The sequence below is a fragment of the Dendropsophus ebraccatus genome, chromosome 1, assembly GCF_027789765.1.
Source record: "Dendropsophus ebraccatus isolate aDenEbr1 chromosome 1, aDenEbr1.pat, whole genome shotgun sequence".
NCBI lineage: Eukaryota > Metazoa > Chordata > Amphibia > Anura > Hylidae > Dendropsophus > Dendropsophus ebraccatus.
In genome coordinates, this window is record NC_091454.1 from 81,411,287 (window position 1) to 81,431,534 (window position 20,248).

The 20,248-nt window shown below is 41.1% G+C and overlaps 1 protein-coding gene across 1 annotated transcript in view; it reads left to right on the plus strand.

Moving 5' to 3' along the window:
• TMTC2 (transmembrane O-mannosyltransferase targeting cadherins 2) overlaps nucleotides 1–20,248 on the plus strand; it is a 228,522-nt gene that overhangs the window by 107,846 nt on the left and 100,428 nt on the right. Inside the window, exon 4 of the mRNA XM_069974054.1 lies at nucleotides 13,860–13,974. Within this exon, the coding sequence (XP_069830155.1) occupies nucleotides 13,860–13,974 (115 nt within the window). The remainder of the gene's footprint in view (nucleotides 1–13,859; nucleotides 13,975–20,248) is intronic.

The window sequence follows — 20,248 nt, forward strand, 5'->3', positions numbered from 1 at the left end:
GAGATGTGCACAATGCTTATAGCACAGTGCAGTGGTGGTAGGGCTCTGGAAATAATAGGCCCCCACCTCCTTGACGCTGAATGACCTGAATAAAGGCATTTTTATGAAAATAAAAGCACAGACACGTATATTCTGAATGCATTTATTGATCTCTATTCAGCAGTGCCACCAGATAGCTAGGCCGTCAGGGGTGACAGATTCACATTCAGGCGCATACCTTTCCTGTACTTCTCCATTTTATTATTATGGTAATTAGGAGGTTTGACACACTGGTGATGGTAATCTACCTGCTTCATAAATACTCTCCATTGAGTGACATTACAACAGAGGGCTGCTCAGATATTCATGAAGGAGGCGGGCAGATCGATGCACTTAGGGCTGCAGGACAGCCCCCAGTGCATCAAACTGCCTAAATAACTTATTAATAAATCTGGGGATTGCAGAAAAATGGTAAAAAATGACCTCCTGACTTAGCATCTCCTGTCCTATTGGAACAAAATAGCAGATTAAATTCTCTTTAACCTCAATCCCTCTGAATTTAAATTTTTCTTTGCCTAATGGTGTGTTTACACAGACAGATTTATCTGACAGATTTCTTAAGCCAAAGCCAGGAACAGACTATATACAGAGAACATGTCATAGGAAAGACTGAGACTTCTCCTCTTTTCAAATCTATTCCTGGTTTTGGCTTCAAGAATCTGTCAGATAAATCTGTCTGTGTAACTGTGTAAGACCAGTAACTTTCTTTATTTTTTTTTTTTCTTTTCTCCCACCGTGTTTTTTTTTTTTTTTCTTGCAGGGTGAGTTTTCCCTAGCACAATTTATTTTTGGGAAAAATTGAAAACATTTAAAACAACACAATTTTGAGGGGCAGTATTTTTTTCCCCAAATGTTTTTCCCATATTTCCCATATAGTGTAAGGGCTAATTTTTCAGCTTTTTTTCTTTCGTTCTTATCTGTGTCACCAGTACCTGCCAGAGGCACATATGCCTAGCAGAGGGCATCTCTTGTGTTTATTGATACGAAGATTGATTTTTGGCATAGATGCAATTTTTTAAATACTCTTCCATTTTTGGAGAGGATGTGATGTGACCATAAATTTGCAGTTCAGCCATTTTGTATTTTTTTTCCACTTACACAGTTCACCATTCAAAATCAGTAACATTTGGGGAGATTTATCAAACATGGTGTAAAGTGAAACTGGCTCAGTTGCCCTTAGCAACCAATCAGATTCCACCTTTCATATTCCAAAGAGTCTGTGAGGAATGAAAGGAGGAATCTGATTGGTTGCTAGGGGCGACTGAGCCAGTTTCACTTCACAATGAGGGAGATTTATCAAACATGGTGTAAAGTGAAACTGGCTCAGTTGCCCCTAGCAACCAATCAGATTCCAAGTTTCATATTCCAAAGAGTCTGTGAGGAATGAAAGGTGGAATCTGATTGGTTGCTAGGGGCGACTGAGCCAGTTTCACTTTACACCATGTTTGATAAATCTCCCTCATTGTGTTTTAATAGATTGGACAATTCTGCAGGCCGGCATACCAAATATGAGTAATTTTTTGGTTGAATTTAATGCAAGTACAGCCTGCTTATGGCAAGATTTGTGATGGCAGCCACAGAGGCCTAGAGAATACCTCCAGCTACCATAACAACTGATCAGACCACAGAACCACCAGTGACATACAATATAGATTAGACTGTGTAGATTACAACTGATTTGTGGATTGAGGTACTGTCCATAATAATAATAATTTTATAATAATTTATTTATATAGCACCAACCGATTCTGCAGCACTTTACAATTCTGGGGTACATACATAGACAAAAATCAGACATTACAGAGATATACATATAGTTATCCATACATGCTTGCATGCATCAGCTTACAGACTATAGTCCATAGTTTCCCTATATCACTACTGTGAATGGTAAGGTGGATGGCGGTATGGTTGTAAAGCATTTTTAAATGCATCTACCACCTGAAGGCAGTGTATACTACAGATTTAGGTCTATTAGTTTTTAGATCTATGGGGCACATTTATCAATTTACCTGTCATACGCCACAGAAAAGATTTTTGTCTCTTCCTTGTTTTACCACCTAGCCAGAATCCTACTCCATACTGAGGGCAACACCACCCTGAAACAGCTGTCTGGGGATAAATAATTTGCTTTGGTATTTCTGTGGTTATATGATCAGGCTCATAATTGAGTTGTATACTGGCTGAAGGGACCACTTAATATGGTGGTTTTGATGGTCTCCGTATAGGAGCCACCCCTTTGTTAGGTCTTTCCCTGGAGAGATATTTGGCTAGTCCTGTGTTTTGAAACTCCAGCACCTAATTTATCATTGTTTACGCTTGAAAACAGGCATAAACCATGGCCGAAATCTATACCTGCTCCGGAGCAGGTGTAGATTTCTGCGCCCGCCATGCGGCAGGTGCAGGTCCCATTGGATTTACTAAGAGGTGCAGGTTGAATGGGGGCGGAGATTTAATGTGCTTTACTAACATCGGGATCTTTACATGACCCCTATAGTTTTAGGGCAAACGAGACCTTAGGATAACCCAGAAATCTGTTTAGATAAATAAAGACCTGGAAAATCAGTCTGTAAAAAATTGTGTCCAATTGTTTTTACTGGAAACTATGTGAATATTTATGATCTGGAAAAAAATAAGGTATGTAGTTGCATGAGTCAAAGTGACATAATGGTTTAAAACACTATTTCTGTTTAATCTGTCCTAGAAAAAAAAAAACTGGTCTTTTATGTATATAATATATTTGTCAATAATATTGCTCAGGTTCTTGGAGCGTGGGCTGTGGGCTCATGCTCATGGCTGCTTTATGAATCCCTGTTGTATGACAACCATGTAAATCTTCGGGCCCCTTACCGGTTATTTTTTTCTCATACACTCATAAAGAATCTTTGAGAAAAGTATTTTGGCGTGTTCTAGTGTATGATGTATTAAGGTTGTGTTCTACCATAGAAGCACTGTTTGTATGAGAAAATCCAGAAATGCAGGCACTGTGTACTTTTTCTCCCCAATAGTTAATGATGCCTGAAACTTATAAATAACTATATTTTAAACCTGTGAGAAAGCAATATGTGAAGAACCACAATGTAATATTAATTTAGCAGAAATGTAATGTTTTGGTGAATAATAATTAAGAGGTTTGCAAATGAACTCAATTGATATACATCTGTGCACCTTGTTCAATCACTATAGCACCCATGCGGTAAACCTTGTGCCATCTTTACAGATGGTAATTAGTGGGCAAAATGAATCCATTTGGTAAAAACACTCTATGCTTGCATACCTACATAGTGATGAGCTGCTTTAGAATAAAACATCTGACTGCAAGCATCTGCTGTAAGAGAAATTCACCAGGATAAAATGGCGATATTACTGCACCAAACTCTACTAGGAAAGATCATATTCAAGAGTACAGGATGTAGGGTTCAATGCCCTAGTCCTGGTTAAAAAGACAAGTAGCAGTCCTAAATTTTGCTAAATATGGCAGTTTTTTCTTTGCAAGTTTTTTTCCCCCCACTTTGTTTTATTCCTAATAAAAATTGCAACTGCATTTTGATATTTTCTTTTACGGTGTGTGAATATAGCCTTTTATAAAGAACCAATTCAGTAAATTCGATCCATAATCAGACTGTTATAGATATGGATCAGCAACAACAGTAAACTGATGCAGTACCACATTTCAACTGTTCCATACAGGCTGTTTCATACTTGATAAAGGGTAAAGGCAACAGGCGAAACGTTGAAGTTGAAATTGATTCTTCATCGGAATCTATTAGCGGACTGTCATATCTACTGTGTGCTGCTGCCCCCTTTAAGCAACGTGCGCCAAATGTCCCAGAATAGGTGCTACCATAATCAGACTTATGTAAGGGCAACATAGTAGATGTCCAGTGTATTCTCTAATCACCAATATTAGCCGAATGCACAGTGTTTTTTGTGCCATACTATACATCCCTTACATAGGGCAGCAAAGTCTGATGTCAGTTTTCCATTGCACCCCAATATGTGCATTTCTTCTAGATTACATTATTTCTATATGGCAAAGGTTGTTTGGTTCTGTACGTTTCTGTACAGGCCCTTTGCTTTTTTGTTTGTTTTATGTTAATATTCAGTAGAACCTTTTCAGTACCTGGTCACCATTGTGGAACATACATAATTTTTACCCTTTCAAGGAACTAGTGCTTGTACCAGTTGGCTACAAATACCATACTGCAATATTTCCTATACACTGAGATATTTTGCAACATTGAAATACACTAAGGTGACATTTGTGCTTACTCCCATTTTTGTGTTCTCTTGCCACAGTTCCCTTTGCATTACTAAGTAGCTTCTGGAAGAGATTGTATCCTTTATGTAGTACAAAGGACACTCTGTCCAGTCTAATGGTAGCTCCTCCTTCTGCCTTAGTCTTAGGCGACCACCTGTGTGTTTGGGGAAAGTTCCAATCAGTTCTGTAAACATATATGTTGGACATGACTTTGTTGTAGCTACGATGGAATGAATTGCTTAACTGCTTAATACCGCTCAGAGCTGTAGCCGTTTAATTAAGCAGCTAAGCAGAACTTGTTTGATCAGCTGTAAGGATGATCATGACTAATGGCTGAGTGGGTGGGAGAGCACACTGTACTTGATATTTGTAGGGAGAAAATAAAATCTGTGTCTACATACATACATTCTATATATCTAGGTGTATGTCTCTACTGCTCTATACATGCATACACACACAGTTCCCAGCCAAACAGCATACTAAACCTCATATCTGCATGTGCTTGTTGAATCTGTCATCCTCCTTTTGACCTGCAGAAGAACCTTCAGTTCATTTTTATGCCAAGTTCATACGCAGTGATATTGCAAAAACATTTTTTTTTGCGATCACGCCTACAGCATTTACAAAAGATTTTATGCTGCAAGTTTTGCAGCGAAATCCACTGCGATACTTGGTACTGTTATGGCCTATGGGTCTGCATTACTGCAGCAAATTTTCATTTTGTTGCCAGAATGTAGCCACTGCCTACTTAACTAATTAGCAGTCAGACCTAAAAATAGATAATGGTTTACCTGCCCGCGCTCCCGCCTGCTTCTCCAGCTCCCGGGTCACTGACAACCTGCTCAGCCAATCAGTGGCTGCGGTGGGACAGTGCACTGATTGGCTGAGCAGGCTGTCAGTGACCCGGGAGCCGGAGAAAACAGGCGTGAGCGCTGGCAGGTAAAGCATTATCTTGTTTAAAGCCCGGCAGCTAATTAGTTGAGTGGTAGAGAGCTTGTATTGGAGAGCTTGTAAAGCAGGGAAGGGGGACCTTCAACCCTCCAGCTTTGACTTTTTCTGTCCAGACATGACGGGAAATGTAGTTTTGTGACAGCTGGAGAGCCAAAGGTTCACAATCCCTGTTGTAAAGGGTACACTGGTAAGTCTCTCATTGCAGCTGCATGTGGTGGCCAATGGCTGCATAATTTTTTCAGCAAAACTGAAAAGTTACCATCAAAATCCTGCAGCAATTTGCCACTCTGTGTAGGTGCAGTTTCGGCTGCATTGTGGGACCGTACCCTAGGAAGCTCATGTTAAGGAACTGTTTATGCAGTTGCCTACATCACTAGTGAACCTCCAGCTTAGTTACTTAGTAACTTCTGCCTTATTTTGTTCCTCATTTACAGCTTATTGGTATGAAAACTGTGTCATCGTTCTTCATGCCTTACATTAATGAAGTCCAGATGGAAGTTTGTACAGTTCACGGCTAAATAAGTCTGTTCCTAAATTGCTCAGCATTTGAATATTTAAGCATTGTTTCCTATTTCAATTTTCCACAAAGAAGGCCAAAAGACTGTGTACGACAATTGAATTAATCAAATATCTCTAGTCTGAAAGACTCCTTGAAACAATGTATGCCTTAAGGCAGCTTGTGTCACCACCCACACAGATAACTTTCTAGATGATACTCTAATAGGAGAGCAAGCAAGCAAAGTGTTGCTAATACCTCGCTGCTTGGAGAGCCTGAAATGCGTTGCTAATGAGAAACATAACTTTCCATTCAGCTTGTTGTGCAAGCCAGCTATGCCCCAATCCAATTTGCATTTCCTTTATGTAATTTTGTTGGTTATTTCAGTACCGATCCTGTAAGACTGATGAGCAGGTTTTAACTTTACTTTCAAATGGCTGGTTCTATGATTATGGGCATTGTTATAGAATATACCGTACAGTGGTCTCATTTATCATTCGTGCCCTCCGAGCACTTAGATTATACATGTCTCGCACTGATGTGTGACTAGGCAAGCATGTGACAGACTTCTCGCTGCGGAGGTAATACAAAGCTGCATGTTACACGTGCACCGCTCTCTCCATTGTATCCTAGTGCTTGCTTTGTTTCTGTATTCCAGCAAATGACAGTGGAACAGCTAGCTTTTTTGTCTTGTCTCTTCCCCCATGCAGCACCTCCTGGACACTCTGACCTACCAAATGGAGGTCTCACAAATGGACACCCACCAATCTGACATTTACGCCATAAGCAGCTGATATGCTTTAAACGTGTGCAGTGAAAATACTTCATTATGGTATGTGCACAAATGCGCCGGCAGCGAGCGGGGAACAAGGAGCGAGCGAGCACTGACCTGACAGGTCGGCGCTCGCTTTAAGACATAGTGCATCTTTGGAAGCAAAAAAAAATAATTATAAGATATTGTCTTATTTTCAGAGAATCAGGGTATATATGTCCTGGATTTTCTTTTTTAAAACATTCTTTGTTTAATGTTTTATATATGTATATATTTTTTATTTTACAAAAATAGTGAGTACGATGCAGATAATGTTATCAGTGACAGCATTACAGGTACTACCATCAATAGATATAAAGAAATATCATGAGCCTAACTTGTAACAGACATAAGTGCGGCTAAAGATTGAGTCATGAGGCCGGTATCAGAAAAACATGACGCTAGTGAGCAATTTTCAACTGCTGTGAGTGCGCACTGGTCAGTCAGAACTAGTAATATAGAGACAGAAATCAACAATTAAACCAACAAACAGACATGAGGGGGAGGGGAGGATATGTCCTGAATTTTCTGTTGCTGATCTTTGGCTAGTATGTCAATAATAAACCTGGCAGCATTTATTGTATGTGTGAACATACCCTTATAGTACATTTTTTACATATCATGTTTGGATGTGGATTTGATGCTTTGTTCAATTATTTAGTTGCATTGATTTACACATCATTTCTCCAGAGAACACAATATGTGTGTATGTTCCCTGAACAGACAGGACAAGTAGAGACCATTCAACATTTCTTACTATGGTTTATGTGACATTTATTACTGTCTGAACTCGTTTCTATAAATGACTGCTCTTTAATCTCAGAGCAACAGTCTGCTTAGAAGCCAGTATAGAGAAAAATAATATTGCTATGCACACCGATCAGTCCCCTCATGCCACCAAAATAGCTCTGACCCATTTAGACGCCCACAAAACATGAAAAGGTGTCTTGTGGTAGACAGCAGCAGATTGCTTAATGGTGTACCTGTGTAGTTGAACTCTTGTCCTTTCTTCAGATTTGGGTGTGGAGAGGTGTATTTCACACTGGGCAGTAAGTTGCCTTCGCAGCTCAAGTTTACAGGTACACTTTATAGGGAACTAGCAGCAGGTTAGAAGACTCTACTCTGCAGTAATGTTTTTATAGGGCTGGGGATGCTGAGAATGAAGATAATTTTACTACCCTCTTCCTCAGCACCATATTTGTTAAAAGTTTAGTTTTATTAGTATACAGCCCTCAGGGCACCGATCCACACTGCCCACCACCTCCTTATCAATGTTCCTATAATGAGTGCTGCAGTGATTTCTTCTAATTTGCTGTTGGTTTCCCATTAAGGCTGAGTTCACACTGTTTTTCTTATTTGCTAATGGATCAGTTCATATTAATTGAATAGATAAGCAAAAAACTCATGAGCAGACTGATGCAAACTAATTACAAACTGTTCACTTTTTTTCATTTTCCGTTTGCATTTTGGCTTTAAAAAACTGACTTTTTGCATCAGTCGGCATCCGTTTGCACATCAGTTTATTTTTTCTTTGGTTTCTCACTTCTGTGCATGCTCTGTGAAATAACTGATGAAAACTGTTAACTTGCAAACGGATGTAAACGTAAATACCTTCTTTTTAGATCCATCCTCATTGACTATAATGTAAAAAATAAAGGAAAAAAAAACGAAAGTGCACTATCTGTTTTTGTTCCGTTTTTTCAAACAGAGTAAAAAAAGCTGCATGCAGGATTTTTTTTTCCGTTCACAAAAAGGAAACCCTGACGGAATACATGCAAACTGAGCACAACTATGACAAATGGAGCTCACTAAAAATACATAAAAAATGAATGGGGTATTGGACGGGTACGTCAGATTCCGTTTATGTTGTAGAAAAACGGAACAGCTAAACGGAACTGTGGCGGAGAGAAAACATCAGTGTGAACCTAGCCTAAGACCTGTTACTTACTGAGTGGGGATCTCCATGGATTAAGGGCCAGTTAATACCTTAACCCCTTAGCGACCCATGACGTATCTGATACGTCATGGCGCCGCAGGGGGTGTTCAGAGCGGGGTCCCGCCGGGACCCCGCTCTGAACGGCGCTGATCCCGGCTGACACGTGCAGCCGGGCAGTGCCTCTGTTAGCCGGCGCGGGTCCCGTTGCCGCGCCGGCTAATTAAGCACTTCAATGCAGCTATCAAACCTGACAGCTGCATTGAAGGGCTTCAGACATCACATCCCTGGTGTCTAGTGGGTCGGATCTCCCCCCCGCGATGCGATCGCGGGGGGGAGATCCGTTTTTCTGCCCGTGACGGGCCTCAGCGTCTGAATGACGCTGATCCCGGCTCCGCAATAGATTGCTATGGCCTGCAGCAGGCCATAGTAATCTATGACCGATCTGATGGATCTTTGCTGTGTATATACACAGCATTGATCTCTATGAGAGATCAGTGCTATGTATATACAAGCCCCCCAGGGGGGCTTCTAGTCCATGTAAAAAAAAAAAAGTAAAAAAGTGTTTTTATTAATAAAAAATCCCCTCCCCTAATAAAAGTCCAAATCACCCCCCTTTTCCCATTTTATAAATATAAATAAACATATTTAGTATCGCCGCGCGTAAACGCCCGAACTATTAATTAATCATATTCCTGATCTCGCACGGTAAACGGCGTCAGCGCAAAAAAATTTCAAAGTGCAAAATTGCGCATTTTTGGTCGCATCAAATCCAGAAAAAATGTAATAAAAAACGATCAAAAAGTCGTATATGCGCAATCAAGGTACCGATAGAAAGAACACTTCATGGCGCAAAAACTGACACCTCACACAGCCCCATAGACCAAAGGATAAAAGCGCTATAAGCCTGGGAATGGAGCGATTTTAAGGAACGTATATTTGTTAACAATGGTTTGAATTTTTTACAGGCCATCAGATACAATATAAGTTATACATGTTATATATCATAGTAATCGTAACGACTTGAGGAACATGCATAACAAGTCAGTTTTACCATAGGACGGACGGCGTAAATGCAAAACTCCCCGAAATCAAAACAAATTCGTTTTTTTTTCAATTTGACAGCGCAAATGATTTTTTTCCGGTTTCGCAGCATATGTTATGGAAAAATAATGCCGATCATTGCAAAGTACAATTGGTTTCGCAAAAAATAAGCGCTCATATACGTCTCTAGGTGAAAAAATGCAAGCGCTATGGACTTTTAAACTTAAAATGGAATAAGCAAAAGCGCAAAAACGAAAATAGGTTTTGACCTTAAGGGGTTAAAGTATTTGTCAATCCAGCAATAACATGACCACCACACTGTTACTGAACGAAAAACTACATGACTACATAGTGTCTAAAGATTATCTCCATTCTGCTACTGGACAAAGCTCCCTACACACAGCAGACCAATATTACCCCACACAGTGCCCGTATAGTGGTAAACACACAGACTTTGTACATTGTGTAAGTGACTCACAGGGGACATCTTCTCTACCTGTAGACATTTTCTGTCCTTTTCTTTATCAGGCCAGATCACAATTACAACTTATTCCATCAATGACTCTTATCTACTTATATACTTTAGGTTCTGCACTTTTTCCAACATTGTCTTCACCTTTTGCCACCCAAAGTTCCTTTAACCCATAGCCGCACCATGCAGTTATAGTACGTCCTGGCAGGAGGTTAGTTTCCGCACCAGGACGTACTATAACTTCCCGGCTCCCGGTGCTCACTGTTTATGTAAACAGTGACCGGGAGCTGAAACTAAACTGTCAGCTGATAGCTGACAGTTTAGTGAAGCCGTTCCTGGACCCCCAGCAGGGGTCCAGGAAAGGCAATCACCGGCATCAGGGGATCGGTAACGATCCACTGATACCGGTGCACAGTCATCAGTAACCCCCGGGTCCCGGTCTCTGCTGAGGTCCGGGACCGGGGGAAGCTGGGGCAGAGATCCCTCCCTCTCCTCCTCCCCTGCCTCTGATGACCCCCCCCCCCACGATCGGAGCCCCCCCCCCCCGCACTTGATCGGCGCCCCCCCTCCCCCGCGATTCCCGCGGCCCCCCCCCCGATCGGCACCCCCGTCCGCGGTTGCCACGCCCCCACCCGCGATAGCCACGCCCCCTGGTCCCGGGACTCACCCTGAGCTCAAGGATCCAGGGACGGCCTCCTCCTGGGAAGCATGTGACCAGCGTTTGTCCAATGACGCTGGTCACATTGCTTCTCTGTACTGTGATTGACAGCTCTGTGATCAGAGCTGTCAATCACAGTGTCTGACAGTGAGGACCAGAGGCTGGATGCAGGGTCTGATCCCCCACTAGCTGAATGCTATGTGAGGAGATCAGAGCCTGCATCCACATAGTGTATACACAAAACACACACACATAATAAATACCCCCTCCCCTGTGATCTCCCAGTGATAAGGGAGATCTTAGTCAGCGTCAGTTAGAAAGCGCCAGTCAGTGTCCGTTAGTAACCGTCAGTCAGTGTCTGTTAGTGTCAGTCAGTGTGCATTAGTAAGCATCAGTCAGTGTCTGTTAGTAAGCGTCAGCCAGCAATCGTTAGTCAGTGTCCGTTAGTAAGCGTCAGTCAGTGTCCGTTAGTAATCGTTAGTCAGTGTCCGTTAGTAATCGTTAGTCAGTGTCCGTTAGTAAGCGTCAGTCAGTGTCCATTAGTAAGCGTCAGTCAGCGTCCGTGTGTCAGTTAGCGTGCATTAGTAAGCACCAGTCAGTGTCTGTTAGTAAGCGTCAGCCAGCGTCCGTTAGTAATCGTTAGTCAGTGTCCGTTAGTAAGCGTCAGTGTCCGTTAGTAATCGTTAGTCAGTGTCCGTTAGTAAGTGTCAGTCAGTGTCCGTTAGTAATCATTAGTCAGTGTCCGTTAGTAAGCGTCAGTCAGCATCCGTTAGTAAGTGTCAGTCAGCGTGCATTAGTAAGCGCCAGTTAGTGTCTGTTAGTAAGCATCAGTCAGCGTCCGTTAGTAACCGCCAGTGTCTGTTAGTAAGCATCAACGTCCGTTAGTGTCAGTGTCTGTTAGTGTAATTCAGCGTCCGTTAATAAACATCAGCCTTCATTAGTGTCAGTAAACGTCGTTGCATTTACTGCTACAGTAGGAGTGCACACACAGACAGAGGTGCTCCTTCTCTTCTGAGCCGTGTTGTGCGTCCGTACAATTTTGTACGTTCACAAATTGGGTATTTTCTTACTCAGGAGAAATTGCTTTACAAATTTTGGGGGGCTTTTGCTTCTCCAAGCTTTTTGGAATTTGGAAAATTTGGGGTTTCACTAATGTGTAAGTGTGAAAAATGTGATTTTTAATGTTCATGGGCCCCTTTTGCAAAAAACTGTGAAAAACTTGTGGGGTCAAAATGCCCACTGTACCCCTTGTTACGTTCCTTAAGGGGTGTAGTTTTCAAAATGGGGTCACTTGTATGGGGTTCCCACTGTCTCAGCACTAGGGGGCTCTGTAACTGTAACATGGTCTCCTACATTTATTCCAGCCAAATCCACGCTCCAAAATCCAAAGGGTGCTCCCTCTCTTCTGAGCCATGTTGTGCGCTTATGCAACACTTTATGTCCACAAATGGGGTATTAATAAAAACTGCAGATTCAGAGGAATAAATGTTTTATTACATTTTACTTTTTATAGCTGGTTTGGTATGAAAAAAATAGGATTGAATTGGGATCTCTGCAAAGAAAGTGGAAATTTTTACTTTCCACACTTTCTTTGAAGTTATTCCTGTGAAATGCGTAAAGGGTTAAAAAACTGTATGAATGTCAATTTGAATACTTGAAAGGGTGAAGATTTCAAAATGGGGTGAATTATGGGCGTTTTCTAGTAAACAGGCCTCTAGAATATGCTTCAAAACTGATCTGGTCCCTAAAAAAATCTGAGTTTAAATTTTCACAAAAAATTTTAAAGTTGCTACTAAACAATTACGGTCTCTAAAATCCCCCCAAAAAGTTAAAGCATGTTCACCAAATGCTGCCAATATAACGTAGACTTGTTATAGATATGAATTAATCATTAATTTATGTGGTATAACTATCTTCCTTATTGGCAGAAACTTTCACTTTTGGAGTTTTTCACAAAAAAACGCAGTAATAATGCTCTTTTGGTAGATGGCCCTTTAAGAGTATCTGCTCCCCTGTAGGAGGTATTCAGGTGCCACCAGTATGTAGCTGCCCCCCAAATAGGTAGGCGCCTTACCCAGTAGGTAGGTGCCGGCCTTCCAGGTAGCCAGGTGCCTCCATTGGTAGATAGGTTCCCAAGGTAGGTATTACCCCCCCCCCCCCCCCCACAGGTAGCTAGGTGACTCCCCCAGAAGGTACTATACGCTGTGTAGGTCTGCAACCCTTTTGAACAAGGTGCCAACATATAACTAAAATTCATCCCACCCCTTGTCTGGTGCCATTGCCATGAGATATCCATGTTATTCACTCTACTTGTTAGTGGTTGATAAGTGTGTAAAAACCTCCGCCTATACAGCATACTTATAAAAGGAAAAAATTCTCCCACCAACTTTGATTGCTGAGACTTGCAGTACGACAGGGTAGAGGACATGACATTTCTGTGATTTTGTATTAATGGAGGATTATTAAAAAATAAAATAAAATAAAAAACACTTTGCAGAATGATCTGCTGTCGCCCCTAAAGACTGTAATGCACTTGTAATGTTAAAGGCTGCATAGCTGTGGTAAGTCTGTTATTACAGCAACTATAAAAGTATTATTAGCTTTGATTTTACAGTACAGTTCACTTGTCTATTACTTCTGCTTTTACAGTTAAATGGCCTCCTTCAGTATATAATTGATAATACTGGTGTTTCTGCTGAGCGCTGGAGTCGTGGCCTCGGCTGCACTGTCCTGGTGAGGACAGCTATTCTTTCTGCTGGGTTTCTCCTGTCTGAATCCTGCAGCAGCTCTTCATGATTCAGCAGACACTTCCTGTGCTAAAGTAATTACTTGTGCTGGAACATTTGTCATTATTAGTTGATCTTTGTAGCATAGCATTATTGCTTGACAGCAGGAGAGCTGATACAGAACCCATCCTAGAATGAAAGCCTACAGCCTCCACTGTTTGCCTCAGCTAGTAATGAGTGTGACATTGTCAGAAATGAATGGACTTATTTTGTATGCTGGTGTCAAGCAGAAGAAAATATATTTCTTAACAGAAAAGTCATTAGCATGATACTGTCTGAAAAAATGACATCCATCCCTTTTGGTTTGCTAAAATGTGATCAAATACAATATGAAAATTCTAGGGTATTTTATGTCTCTTAAAGGGGAACAAACTGAAATTAATCTTTGCATTTTTTCCCTTCTTGCAGCATGGGGTAACCTTGGGAATGTACTGAAGAGCCAGGGCAAGATTTCTGAAGCAGAAAAAGCTTATAGAAATGCTTTGTACTACAGAAGCAATATGGCTGACATGCTGTATAACTTGTAAGTATTGCATGCTGGGTGTCTCGCTACTAAATTTAATAGGACAGTGTTCTTTAACAGGTTGTATGGATTTTTTTAAAATATCTGTTCAAAGGGGAGCTGAAATAGTATAAAATAGAGGGAAAAGAAATTATTCACCTCTAAAGTGCCCCAATCTGTCTCTTCAGTCATTTGATTTCTACCTGCATGTACAGTACTACATGTTTGCTGAAGCCAGTGGTTGGGTAAATGTGCATGATGTTGCTGAAGGCCCAGCAGTATACTCCAGAATGGTGTACGGTAGAGTGGCAGAGAATTTAAAGGTGTCTGTTTTGTTTTTGTTTTTTTTGTGTTTTTATTTTTGCTTTTTTTGCCAGGACCATCCGCTCCACAGTTTTGTTTTTTTATTTAAATCCCCAATAACCCCTTTAACATCCTATATTGCCTTCACATGCTGTAGAAGTTCTTTTTATTTCAGCTTATAAAGTAACCAACTTGATGATTAAAAAAAAAAAAAGTAATAACAATCATAATGATTTGTGGGATACTTCTGCAAATCAATCTTTTGTATGCTACAAATGTTGACTATTTAGACCCTTATTTACATGTCCGTAGTTCTTTGTAATGTATGTTATGTTAGTGAATGGCCCCTTTCCCCCGTGTTTCCCCCCACCCCCGGAATTGTAGTGCTCTATACTCACCTGATTCGTGTTGACCCCCGTCCGCCATCTTGTGACATTGATGTCCTCTTCGGCTGGCCGAACTGCTCCGACCACCCCTCGTGCCAGCTGCCCTCTGCCGCGTCATCAGCTGCTCAGCCGCGATTGGCTGAGCATAACTGTGCTCAGCCAATCGCGGCTGAGCAGCTGATGACGCGGCAGAGGGTGGCCGACACTAGGGACGGTCGGAGCGGTTCGGCCGGATGCCCAAAGATGCCAGCAAGGATTCTTGGCACTACACAGCAGTTTAACTTGCAATTGTGCGTTTATAAGTTTATTGCAAGTTAAGCTGCTGTGTAGTGCCGGGAATCCTTGCTGACATATTGTGATTGTATCCAAGGGCACCACATGGCGGAGTGCCAACATTGCAGTTACACATTGGCCGCCCGAAGATGACATCAATGTTTCAAGATGGCGGACGGGGGTCGACACAAATCAGGTGAGTATAGTGCATCACACTTAATGTGTGTTATTTAGTGAATAATTGCTTACCGCCGCACTACCCCTTTAATTGCTGCATCCACTTTTGTTCAGTATCCACTATCATCTAGTATATGTGGCCAGCTTTACTGTAAGTTGAGAAACTGAGAAATTAAAGGGCATTCATAATGTTTAGAAGGCAGCAGGATATGCCCTCAAAAATCCTGTCACTTTGCTGGAGTGCAGTGGCAAGTTTTATAAAGCCGATCCCGTCAACACCCAATCCCCCCCCGCCTCCCCCCGCTAAACATCTTAGTTGCCCCTTAAGCATAATAGAATTTTTCCTCAAACCACTGATCACAGGGGGATAAATCACGACACAGTTTGTCACTTAGCATGCATTATGAAGGTGCAATGTCATTATTTTGTCAGTCTTTTAAATATGTTAGACACCTTGTGCGAAGACTGCTCTTGCCAGTGTAGACAAAAAATAGTATAGGCTTTACCAAAAAATTCCTTCACCCCCTTCCTCATAGAATTGTGAGAGTTGCCAGAGGTGTTCAGTGTTCTGCAGGTGACCTTTGATGGTGACTCGATTGTTACTTGCTCGGTTTCTGCTTTATAATGTAGAGCCTCCCTGGTAACATTATTTGTTTTTTTTCCGGTGAAATGCTTTTCATATCATGAAGCCAGCATATAGCGCTCAGCAAACAAATGATGTTGGCAGAGTAAATCTTCTGTTAGACTGTAACATGACATGTAAACAGAGCATACGTACAGCTAATCTTCAGCTCACTGAAATGTTAAGGCAATTCTCTATGCGTATATGTAGAAATCACAGAGCAATAAACCCTCACGGTGATGTGCAGCTATACAGGCATAGCCAGATTAATAAAACTCTCTACTCACCCTGACCTGTGTGCAAATAAACTGCATGGTAGCACTGTATCTCCTTTACTAAAGCCTGCTGTTTCCATCTGGGCATTGTCTTGTCTAGACTAAGGTCACACTGTCTAACAGTACTACACTACAGCATTAATATTTCTTGTTTTTGAACAAAAATTTTTATGTATTATTGAATAAAACTTTTGTGGGTATGTTTTTCTAGTGCTGTATTTTTGTATGATTGTATATGGCTCAAATAAAATGTTAACAGAGACCTGCCTTGAGACGTTACATTAGTAAAATCGGAGATAGTTACAGCAACTAAGTAACCTAAAAAAAAGTATCACTATCTTGAGAAATGCGACCTTCAAAAATCGTGCAGAACAGAGCTGCGGACCATGCATGCACGCCACCACTCCATTCATTATCTGAGGAGCTGCCGAAAAGAGCTGAAAGCTACATTAGGTGCTCCATTTGCTCTGTAGAGAATAAATGAAGGGGTGGTGCACATGGTGGTGAAATTTAGGGGTTGCCTTTCTAGAGACTATAGGTGCCCCAGTGGTTGGACCCCTGATATCTTAGTTTTGCCCTATCTTGTGCACTGTTCTCTAATGGACATCCATTTAAACAATAGAGTTCATTTCCTTTTCCACTAAGTGTTTATACTTTGTAACACTATATTAATGCAGTCCTTTTGCTGAGATCTTGGGTGGATAAAGATGTGCCTATATATGTGCCTGTAGATGTACAATATATCTATACATTAAAGACATGCATAGACATTATGCACCCACACATGTCTTTATTTCTATACTATGGACATACATATGTGCACACACACTCGGTTCATTGTTGGAAGAAAGCATCTTTCTTTTCTTGATTCAGACATGAGCTGTCTATGTAATACAGGTCAGTAGGTCAGAAAAAGTTTCTCCTGCCTTGATTTTTGGGCACTGCATTAAAATATTTAGGCACTCTTATTGGAGTTATTAAGTCCTGATTAATTCCAGGTAAACCCCTTTAAGACCCCCTGCGTTTTAAATGGTCTGTCATTCCATTCTTGTCATTCCTTGAAATGAGCTGTCAAAGCATTTTAAACAGTCTAAGCTCCTTAAATGTTACATTTTATCAACTTGGTTAAAGCTCTAAAGCTAAAATGTAACCCTTTAAATTGTACTTTTGTGGCAAGGAGTACTTGTCCCTGTTAGGTAATGCACTCATTAAGACTCACTCATAGTGTTGGCATGAGTCCTGTCTGAAGTAGGACTAAACAGAAACACTGTTGTTGACAAAGGTTAGGGCTTGTCATAAAACAACATAAAAGTCATTTTTTATTTCTTACTGAGTAACAAATTAAGAACGATTCATATGTTGGATGCAAAACCTGCTGTAAACGTTTCCAGAAATTCAGGCACCCCATGTACATCAACTCGGAATACCTCTTAGCTCATAATAATAAAGGGAAACATTTCTTAGGAGAGGGGGGTGGCTTGTTTGGGCTGTAGGGGACTGTGCTCAGGTGCTGGTTTTCAATGGGTGCCAGCAAGCCTACGCACTTCTGTCTGGGCATTTAGTTACAAGGCTAGGGCACCAAACTGTATTTTTGCTCTGAGTGAATAAGTCTAGCTAAACTATATTTAGTAGGCTTTTACAAGATCTATGGAATTAAGCAAATAGACAGTTTTTTTTTTAATCTCAAGGCTAGGTGGAACAATGATGTAAGTAACGCTACACAAATTTAAAATTTCCATCTAAGGAGTTGTCAGTACCATTCTTAAGCTTAGATTCTATCTCACATCTTACCATATAAAGGATTTCTTGGTGGTCTCTCCCCCTCAAAAATGCATGTTATTGTGGAGAAAGTGCCATATGGGCAGGGCTTCATGGCCATCGGGCCCCATATCCCCACCTGCATGGGCAATGTAGATCTGCCCTGTCCACCAACAATAACATGCATTGTTGAGGGGAGAGACCACCCAGAAATCATTTCTACAGTAAGATATGAAATGTCCAGAATATAAGCTTAAGAATGGTGCTAAGAACTCCTTACATGGAAAGTGATTTTCAAAGGCTGTTATTTGATCATCATATTAACAGCCATTGATTTGAATGTCAAATAACAACTGTTTGTCATACTTTGGTGACCATCATTATGACGACAGCCGTTGGTACATTATTTAAGTTTAGCTTCGAGATGGCCACTTTTTAACACCCTTTTTGTGTGGCTATTTTGAAAGGGTCCAGTTCAGTGTTTTGAAAATTACTGTGAAAGGACAGTCAAAAAAAAGACTAGGGGCGACATGTATCATCCGGCATACGGATGATTTTCGGCGTAAAGTGCCGATTTGCGTATTTTTTTATTCGCAAATATTCTCAAATCGGCACTTTCCGCCGAGTACGCCGGGGGGCGAAACGGAGGACGCGGACTCAGATACGCCGAAAAACCTACTCCAGTCCTCAGCTGGCGTAGGTTTTCGGCGGTGCGCACCAGAGCGCACGGGATTTATGTAGAGGCAGTCCGCCTCTACATAAATCCCCGTAGCGCCAGAGATGCGGGGACATTTATAAGTCCGGCGTAAAAAACGCCGGACTTAATAAATGTCCCCCTATGTGTGAACAATTTAAAATAATGTTCGTTGTGAGCAAAATAACAGCTGTCAATAAATGTCCAGAACGTTAATTTGACTTCTGCTGCAAACAACTGCTGTTTTATGCATTGTGTAAACAAACACCCGTTGTTTACATAGTCTTCAATGGAAATCATTAAAGACTGAAAACAATGGCCGTTATTTTGAATATTAAATAACAGCCGTTATTTTAATAAAAAAAAGGCGTGTGAACATGGCCTAAGCATGTGATTGCCAAGCCCAATTATTTTGGTAAGATGAAGTTACTATCTAATGTGTCCGGTGGCCTCCCAACATTCTCACAAAGGCAGATATCAAGGGTAAGGAGGATCAGGCATTTTGGTTTTCAACTGCCCTATCCTTTTGTGTTCAGGAGATAAGTTGCCACCAGAGTAACCTGTCAGCTGCTTTCTCCCCTCCTTCATTTGCACCTTAGCTATTCCATGTGTGCATGTGTATGGGGGAAATCGGGAGCAATAGCTGTTGACTAGAGATGACAAATTGCTCATCTAGACAAAGTAAAGTGCTTTATTTGATCAGCACTCCGCTCAACAAGCCGCTGGCCTTTCAGCGCTGCTCCTCTCCCTGCCACTCTTCTCCCAGTTTCCCGGTATGGGATCCAACTTTTCCCTGGCACCAGGATGGAATGACAGGGAGTAGAGCAGAGCTGAAAGGCGGCTTGATGAGCGGAGCGCTGATCAAACAAATCGCTTTGCTTTGTTTAGATGAGCGATTCACTCATCTCTACTGTTGACTAAACGAGCATTTGGCCAACAGCTATCTTATTTTTATGGCCAGCATTAAAAGTTGTATTTTTCTCTAAGACAACATAGTGTAGACAGGCCAGTGAGAAAGATGTAGACCCGATAAGTAAATAGTTGCAATCATACCAATGGTATGTGTAGCAAATTAAATCTCCCAGTAAATAGGAAATGATACATTGTCCATGTGGGACTGGCTAATAGTTAAGTTAGACAGATTTGGGGCATTAGTCTGGGGTTCCCTTGTGTCCCCTAATTGCCAGCTGAAATCTTTTACTTGGAAAGCTTAATTTCCTATTACAGACTCCTAGTGCACCTGGATTAACATTATTGGAAAAGGGTTCTAGGACAAGTTAACTGTTTGGCACACATGAAAATGTATTGTAAGCAAACTGCATAGTTATTCTTTTTGTTGGTGTGGGAAAGATGACTTGGTACTTTCCTGGGACGCCATTAGATTTTATGTGCAAAATAAATCTTTCTGTTGTATACATTCATGTTCTGTATGCCTCATCTTAAAGAATATATTGACCATTGCTGTACATATATTTTACCCAGTTGTTCATTTTTTTTATTTTTTTTTTTGTTACCGTGCTGTGAAAGCTTCTCATATTCGACACGATGAAGACCTTTTCCATGATGTTTTATAGATTAGCCAGAATTGTACTTACACCACCATTTATTCAGGTCCTAATTGGTTCCATGCAAAACATAGACCGTCCTAAATCTTTTCTATTACCTTATGCAAGCAGAGATCAATACAAACAAAACATTGGTTGGCCATTGGAAGCAAAGTATGCCATACAGTTATTAGGAAATGTCTTGATTGCAGTCATGTTAATGTCTATGCTATGTTGTTAAGATCGATCAGTCATTGTATCTA